At 40.6% G+C, this 8,735-nt stretch overlaps 1 protein-coding gene across 1 annotated transcript; it reads right to left on the bottom strand.

Moving 5' to 3' along the window:
• Positions 1-759: 759 nt before the first annotated feature.
• On the bottom strand, positions 760-8,323 carry MRPS30 (mitochondrial ribosomal protein S30). The gene is made up of 5 exons (XM_059173941.1): positions 7,393-8,323; positions 5,640-5,785; positions 4,357-4,462; positions 3,097-3,273; positions 760-1,122 (listed from the first exon to the last, which is right to left on the bottom strand). The coding sequence occupies exons 1-5, from the start codon at positions 7,976-7,978 to the stop codon at positions 851-853; spliced, it is 1,287 nt and encodes a 428-aa protein (XP_059029924.1). The 5' UTR covers positions 7,979-8,323; the 3' UTR covers positions 760-850.
• Between the last annotated feature and the right edge of the window lie 412 nt (positions 8,324-8,735).

The raw sequence follows: 8,735 nt of genomic DNA, 5'->3' as shown, positions 1-8,735 counted from the left end.
GCAACTGATTTTGAGAAATAGTGAACCTGTTTCCTCATCTTTGGGATAGAGCAAAACATGAATGGAAGTATGTTAACATTGCCTTTTTTTATTTTTATTTTTTTTAAAGATTTTAAGTAATCTCTACACCCAACATGGGCTTTGAGCTTATGATCCTGAGATTAGGAGTCGCACACTCTACTGATTGAGCCAGCCCGGTGCCCCCGGGTCAAATATTTATTGAGTACCCTGTGCCAAGAGTTAGGTGCGGACACTAAACAACAGTCCTGTACTTATTAACGTTACCTCTGAGTGCTAAGAACATAAGTTGCATTTAATTCATCAGTTATATTATTAATCATCTGTGAAATTGTGGAAAAGTCACTTAACTCCTCTGGGCCTTGGTTACCTATACTTGCAAAATATTGTTCCATCAAGGATAGAACAGTTTTAGAGTAGTTCGAGCAGGACTCTGAAACTGTATCATTTATCAATGAAAAAATTAAAAACAAAAAAGAAAAATATAACATGTCTACTTATTCTCAAACTTTGAATTACTGTCCTTCCATTCCTTTCAAAATCACAAGCAACTAATACCAAATATTGCGGATAGCTCAACTGGTCTCACCAACTGGTCATTATGAATAAAATTACCTTAAAATCAACATACTCTATTTAAAATTAAGTCTTTCAGTGTGTAGTTTGAGAAGAGTAAGAGGTGGAAATCACAGGTTAACATAAGAAATATCTGTCTCAAAACAATGCATTTGACCAGTCTCGTTATTGAAATTCCTTTTATTTTCCCTTCAGTGAAACTGAAGTATTCCCAAAGTCCTGAATCAGTTATTTCTTCTTAGTTTTCCAACAGCTGTCATTTGTCCTCTTTTGGTCTGTTCAGTAGAAAGTGAACTATCTGGAGTAGAACATCATCATTAAAACCTTTCACATTATTATCTTCAATTGTTTCATAAAGAGGCGTACTTTGTGTCCCCCAACATATATTTTTACGAGGGTTATTTTGATCAGCTTGTGCAGTCAGTGCCAAAGTATTTAACTGATAGCAGAAAAAGGAGAAGTATCTTCCATCTGTGATCACGCCCTGAGAGACAAACGGCCGAGTAACATCTGCTTCACTCCAAAACCCTACAGAAAAGAGTTATACTGACATTTATAAATTTTACCGCAACGAAACACTTACACAGTAGAGGGTACTAAATATCCCCTAAAACCTAAATATCTTACCTACAAATTCCTTAAGATCTCCAAGTTTTCCTCATCTTCTCCATTCTAATCCTGTATTCTATTTCTGCATGAAACATTATTTCCTCCCTTATGATATCCCCAAACTCAAGACATATTCTCAACAACTTTGCTCTTCAACAGCTTAACTCACTTCATCTAAAAAAAAAGGCAGCAAGTTCTATCAATGCAGATCTCCCGTACATCTGCTACTAACTCTGTCCAAATACACTCATTTTCCCGGTACCAGTGGCATCTAGCACCCAATAACCATTACGGCCATTTACTTCACTAAAATCTACAAAAAAAAAAAAAAATCCTTCAGGAAAAAAAATGGACTTTCTAAGGATTGCGATCAAATACCATAGACAAGTTCTATTCTTCCTTTACATATTTTTAAATTGGCTTTATGAGCTGCTGTTATTTTGCCTTGTGTATCTTGTGTCATAGGTTCCAGGATGCCTTTAATACCTTTACTACTCAAATTTTCTGGCTACTTCTTGCTCTAGACTGACTGGCTTTAACACTTTTAAATCCCACTGCCAGGGCCAAGCAGTAATGTTCTTCCCTCATACTTTCTAACAGCCTTTCTATCAGCCTTCATGAAGATAGCCAATGAATAACATTGTTAGCATTTGTAATTAAATATAGGAAAAAAAGTAGCACTTTATTTTTAATGCAGAAACAGTGCCATTCTAATGTTTTTGTGAAAGATTCCTGCTTCTGCTTCTGTCTAATCCTGTTCTGATTCTCTCCATTTAAGGAAAAAATTGTGAGTAAAAGATTAAATCATATATATATAAATGTACATATATATATACATAAATATATATATGCAGATTGATCCTATATGAGTTCTCAGGAGGAATTTAATATAGATTTAATTGTTTTCTAGGCTCATATTTATATATATATATAAAATCTCTCCATACACACACACGGCAAAAAAGGGTGAGCCTAGAAAACAATTAAATCTATATTAAATTCCTCCTGAGAACTCATATAGGATCAATCTGGTTACTTACAGTTCATTACTTCAGGTTTTGTAATAAAATCCAAATGCCTCACAATGGGCTCTCAAAGTTCTCTGAGCTTTGGCCTCTGGTTTCCTTTAATCTCATCCTCCATTATTCTCCCCCTCCCTTTCTTTATTTTCTTTAAACACTTAAAGGCTGTTCCTAGAGGTCTGGTCTTCATTCAAACGTCCACCCCGAGTTTCTCCATTTTTTTAGAGACCACCCCGAGTTTCTCTATTTAAATAAATTCGGCCCAATATCTCATTTATACCCGCACACAGTAAGTCATTCTATCCCTTATGTAGTATATTTCCTCTGTGCTATTACCACTAGCTAAAAACACGACGTGTTTATTATCTCTAACTCTCCTCACTATAAGCTCCAAGACAGCAGGATCCCCTTCGTCATTCAACATTACATCTCCAAGGCTAACACTGCTTGGTTACTTGAAAGAATTCACTATTTACTGAATGTCTAATAAACAATCTTCTAATCCATATCCTGGATACAGCCTTTAAAGAAAATTTAACCCATCAAAGCATTTCCTTTTCCAGCTTCAGAAAGCTGCGAGCATCTACAGAGTTGGGATAGGTGGCTAGTCTTTCACCCGCTTGAGACCATCAGAAAAAAATTCATTCACACACAAAAGTGATCAAAGTAAAAGATCAAAATAACTATTTAAACACCACCTGCCAACTGCAAATGTAAAATTTCTAATTGTAAATTTTAAAACAACTGAGTTTTGTGTCACTGCAAGTTTTCAAAATGTTAAGATTCAACCTACACTTAACCCAAAGAAACCACTAAATTCTTAAAATGTCACGCATGCCTTCCAAGAACAATGCCATAAAATTAGTTTTACCTTGATACATAGCTTGTGCTCCAGTCCAAGCAAAGAGGCTTGCGATAGCATTAGCTCTAAAAACAACTTCTATCTGATCGGCGCAGTTCCGTTTCAAAAGCCTTTCCCTTTTCAGTTTGTCAGGTAACAGATGAAACTGTGTGTGACCATAACAGTATGGATCTGCTGTCTTTGAGCCTGAAGAATAAAATAAAAACATTTCAGATGAAATCTGCATGTGAACATCTGGAGCACATGTCCTTAGTCTCTGCTTCAAACCCACCTTTCTCCTCTACACGTCCTGTAATCAGTATTCGAAATACACAAGTGGGAAGGTTGTTATTTATTTCACTGATTATAATGAAGTTAAACTTCGTGTGAAAGTAAACCTGCCATCATCAAGTCCACTATGATGATACAGGATAAGTCAAAAGAATGCTATGTAAAGTTTTCTTAAAATTCCCTATTATGTAGTTTTTTCAAACCTTTTATTCATCATTGGGAGCTATGGCATTTTCCTTGTCTTATTCTACAAACGATACAAACATTTCATTACAGTCTCCTTTTTCATTTTAATGTAATAATTACATACCTTGTTCCTAATTAAAAAAAAAAATTATACTGTATTTCCAAGTAAGGAAAATGAGAGACAATATTTCATGAAATGCTCATATTCCTGACTTTAGTAGTAAAGTAAATCTTTTCAACCAAAAGTTCCCACAATTTACACTATAAGAGCACAGCGACACAGAAAGCACTGATAAAATACACCTGGAGGACAATAAAAGGCTGGTTTCTTAAAATCTTTAAGTTAGCTAGGAATTAACAGACAAAAAGACAGCAAAAGTATAAGCTACTCAAGGCCAAACATCAGGCCTTATTAATTTTTATATTCCTAATGGTTACCACAGTGTGTGGCACAAACAGAAGACTTTTACAGAAAAGCCAATCACTGCCTCAAATCTGGCTCTGCATTGGTTTACTTGTGAAAAAGGAAAAATTACTTTTTCTACATAATAAATTAACAAAGCTTAATACATATAACTAAAACTATTTTTTAAAGTTAAATGCTGCTAGTTTAGTAGAAACAAGTTAAGATTTTTAAATGTGAGCTAAAAGAATATTTTTCTCCCAATTTTCAAACATGTTAGAACCACCTCAGTTTATAAATTGCACTGCTTGTAAACTATCTGAGCTTTGGTCATCAAGAATTAATTATTTAAATATGCACAGGATCCTTTGGATACATTGATGGCAAAATATTTCAAAAGAAAAACTTACCAATAAATACGGTATTTTCATACTGTCGTCTGAATAATGGAAGTTTGTCTGGCTTACAAGTTATAACAGGGATGTCGACAGGTACAGAATAATCCAGGGGCACAAACTTCAAGAAAATGAAAAGTCATAAATGAATTCACAACAACACCAGTACTAATGTACATATTTTACTCACATTCTTTGCTTTTTGGTTTTTTTTCAAAGATTTTATTTATTTGTCAGAGAGAGTGAGAGCACAAGCAAGGAGAATAGCAGGCAGAGGGAGAAACAGGCTCCCTGCTGAACAAGGAGCCCATTGTGGGACTCAATCCTAGGACCCTAGGATCATAACTTGAGCCAAAGGCATACCCTTAAGCGACTGAGCCACCCAGACATCCCAACTCACGTTCTTAACACACTTAAAAGTCTTAAAATGAGATGTTTTTTTACGAAATGATTTGTTAACACTACCATCTACTGATGGGCCAAATCCAGCCAGCCACTTGATTGTACAAATAAAGTTTGATTGCAACACAGTCAGGCACATTCATTTATGTATGGGACACAACTGCTGTTACATTATTTAAGAACTAAGATGAAGAGCTGCAACACAGACTTATGGACCCCCAAAGCCTCAGATATTTACTGTCTGTATTTACTGTCAGATATTTACCTTTGGAGAAAACATGTGCCTGTGTCTGTATACAGCACTCAAAATATAGTTATTTTCTCTGAAAGAATTGTGAAGAGCTCACAATTATAAAAATGCCTTGATTTACGATTAGGTACTGTAGTCTATGATAAATCACAACCATAACTATTACCAATTGTTTATATATATTTTTAAAGATTTTACTATTTATTTGAGAGAGAGCACACGCTGCGTGGGATGGTGGGAGAGGCAAAGGGAGAGGGCGAGGGGGAAGCAGGCTCCCCACTGAGCAGGAAGCCCCCTGGGCTGGATCCCAGGACTGACCCTGGCATCATGACCTAAGCTGAAGACAGACGCTTAACTGACTGAGCCACCCAAGTGCCCAATATTTTTTGAGTAAGAAAAAGAAAAGATATGTACGGTCCTAAAAACTTGATGCCTTAATCCTGCTTAAAAATGATTACCTGACCTTTGAGGACTATACATACCGTAAGAGGTTAAAAAGCTGAAAAAGAATTTGGGATGAGAAGTATGCGCAAGAAATTCAAAAGGGATCCACCCAAGACTTTTTACTTTCTTAAGCCCATGACCTAGGCTGCCTATGACATTTCCTCATCAGATGCCAGCTGATATATGTGCAATAAATCCTTACCTCTGGGAGTTGTTTGGATATTCGAATCTGGTTGTGCGGTTTATCATTTATTTGGTATCGCAAAGCATCAACTCGACCTTTCCGATGACCCTTAGAAATAATTTCTTCACCTCGCAACCAGTAAAAGTGAACCGGGCATTTACAATCTATCAAAAGATATTCAAAATTTTATTTAATCATTTAGATAAATTTGGTTATTATTAGAATATCAGCAATACAGAACTTAAGAACAATTGTGCAAATTAAAAATTATCAAAAATTACTCCTTGATGTAAGATAAAGTCTGGGTGACATGATGATTTAAGTTAAATGACTGACTTAAATATTAAACTCAAATAATTATTGTCTACTTGTGCCATACATCATACACTAAACACTGTAACAGTTAAGAATAAATGTAACAGGAACATTACTCAGCAGAAATAAAAAAGTTTTTAATAGGGCTCAGAATTACTAAATCAGTCTTCACAATAACCATCAAAGGTATGTATAGCTGTCATCACCTCCAGTTTAGAGAAGAGTCATCTGGATCTTAACAAAGTCAAGTTTTCCTAAGCCAACAGGAGTAGTCAAAATCCAGGAGACTTCTCTGAAGACCACTTCCTTCCCAACTGAGACAGAAGTAACATGCACACACACTACAGGACTCAGTTGAGCACACATCTACAGTTATAATAACTGTAGATTAATTCAATAAATATTTATTAAGACACCTACCAGGCAGTATATATAAAGTAATGAATGCCTCAGAAACACTGATTTTTAAATTTTTTTATTAGTTATTATTTTTAACATATAATGTATTATTTGCCCCAGGGGTACAGGTCTGTGAATCGCCAGGTTTACACACTTCACAGCACTCACCATAGCACATACCCTCCCCAATGTGCATAACCCCACCCCTCTCTACCAATTCCCCCTCCCCCCAGCAACCCTCAGTTTGTTTTGTGAGATTAAGAGTCTCTTATGGTTTGTCTCTCTCCGGATCCCGTCTTGAAAAACACTGATTTTTAAAACCGTCCATTAATTTTTCACATGTCCACTGAGCAGTTAATAGAAGCTGCCGACGGGTTCCTGGGAATGGCTAGGTTTGAATCCTGAACTCCTACCCACCACCGACAGGCTCTCTGACCAGGGTCATTTTACCTTTCTGCACCTCAGGTTGGTTTTCCCACTGATAAAACAATATAAACGCCCTACCCACTGTAAACGGTTACTGTGAGGATTAAATCGCTCGGCATATATAAAAATTTGGGAGGGGCCTTGGAACCTAAGAAGCATCGAGTCACTGTTACGTATTTAAATCTGTATCACTTTTAATGTCACGCTTCTACGAGAAAGTACTATTTCCGTCACTGTCATCTTAAGAATGAGAAAAACCGCTTTCACCTAAAAGAGGTTCATGAAGTGACATACAGTCCTGGAGCTTTTCGGTGGAAGGGCCAAAAGCCAAGTTCAGGTGCGCCCCGCCCTCCGAGAGCCCCTTCTGCCTAACACTGACTGCTCTCCGGTTCTGATTGACCGGACCCGCACAGCGCGGAACCAAAGACTGGAGTCGTGGGAGGCGGTGCGGCTAGTAAGCGGCGGCGCAGGCCCGGAGCGAACCCAGTCTGCAGATTCTTGGTGCAGGGGCCGCTACTAAACCTGGTGGCACCCAGCGAGGCGCGAAAGGCCTAGAAAGAGAATGAACGACGCAGAAAGAAACGAACAGTCCGCCTCCTTCCCCGCCCGGCGTCGCAGCCCCAAGACTCACCGAGGGCGGCGCTGGCCAGGGCGGGGTTGTGCGCGCCGAGCAGGCCCACGAGGGTGGCCACCAGCTGATCCAGGAAGGGCGAGGCGAGAGCCTCCCGTTCCTGGTAGAGCGGAGGGCGCCCCTTGCGCCGCAGGTAGAAGTGCTCCTGCAGGAGGCAGTCACACGCGGCGGCGCGCAGGGCCGCCAGGTCCAGGGCGGGCGCGGGCTCGGCGGGCTCGGCGGGCGGCGGCGGCAGGCCCGGCAGGAACGCGGTCTTGGTGAAGTCCTGATACCAGCGGTCGGCGTTCAGGGCGAAAGTCTGCGGGTAAACCACGTACTTCATGAACTGCATCTTGGTGAGGATTCGCAGCTTCTCGTCCACCGACTCGGCCGCGTGCACCGTCGCCTGCCACCGCTCCACTCGCCGCTGCCGTGCCGCCTTGCTCTTGGCCGTCAGGGAGGCCACAATCGGCGGGTAGCGCGCGACGGGGGCCGCCGTGACCTCGGGGCCGGTCACTTCTGGACCCGTGACGGCGGCTTGGGCCGCAGTGTGCAGTGACAGCCTCGGCCCGCGGAGCGCCAGCCGGCAACACCTGGCCGCCGCCATCTTTGCTCGGGGTTGCCGACCCAGGGGTTAATTTCAGGAAAGGTCGCGGCTCTCGTGCGTAAGGACCAATTGGAAGCGGAATTTGAGCCAGGCTTGGGCAGGCCGATGCTGAGTGGGTCTGAGATTCGTTGCGTCATTCATTTTTTAGCCAATCAGATCCCTTCTCCAACTTAGTTTCCAGCGCCTGGGAGGCTCTGTACACCGAAGCAGGGTTTGAGTGTCTGTAGTTTTTCCGCAGACCTGGGCGGGAGGAGTGGGGATTCCGGTTGCTGCCTCCTAGGCTGCTCTTCCGACCTCGACGCAGACCTCTTGCCCAAAAACATTTAGGAATGTTCTGCACCGGAACCTCTAGCCCCTCTAGTTGAACTCTAGTTAAATTTACTGATTTCACTTGGGTGTAGCACACCCCAGCTCTTGTCTTAGTTCCTGGGGTTGAAATGTATTGAAAATAGCGTTCTAACATGTTTTATTGCTAATACATTCTTATTTGTTAAATGATGCACGTATCACTCATAGGTCACCACTACTAATCTTTGGAAAAATAATTCCATATGCTAATTAGATACATAAATAATTTCCCCTAATTCACAATACGTTTAGTTGGATTTAACTGGGGGGAAAAAACACAATAATAAAAACGGGCGTCTGGGGGGCTCAGTCTTTAGGCATCTGCCTTTGGCTCAGGTCATGCTCTCAGGGTCCTGGGTTCCAGCCCCGCATCCGGCTCCCTGCTCAGCGGGAAGCCTTCTTCTTCCAT

This window comes from Mustela lutreola, chromosome 5 (assembly GCF_030435805.1).
Source record: "Mustela lutreola isolate mMusLut2 chromosome 5, mMusLut2.pri, whole genome shotgun sequence".
In the NCBI taxonomy this organism is placed as follows: Eukaryota; Metazoa; Chordata; class Mammalia; order Carnivora; family Mustelidae; genus Mustela; species Mustela lutreola.
Note: the sequence above shows the minus strand (reverse complement) of the source record. Positions and strands in the feature narration are given on the sequence as shown.

Bases quoted from the DNA above. Each gene is read 5' to 3' on its own strand.
- MRPS30 (XM_059173941.1), bottom strand. From the start codon at position 7,978: ATGGCGGCGGCCAGGTGTTGCCGGCTGGCGCTCCGCGGGCCGAGGCTG. The intron at 5,786-7,392 runs GTGAGTCTTGGG...ATCTTTTGATAG, and splicing joins CCTGGCCAGCGCCGCCCTCG to ATTGTAAATGCCCGGTTCAC. The intron at 1,123-3,096 runs GTAAAACTAATT...TCTTTTCTGTAG, and splicing joins AGCACAAGCTATGTATCAAG to GGTTTTGGAGTGAAGCAGAT.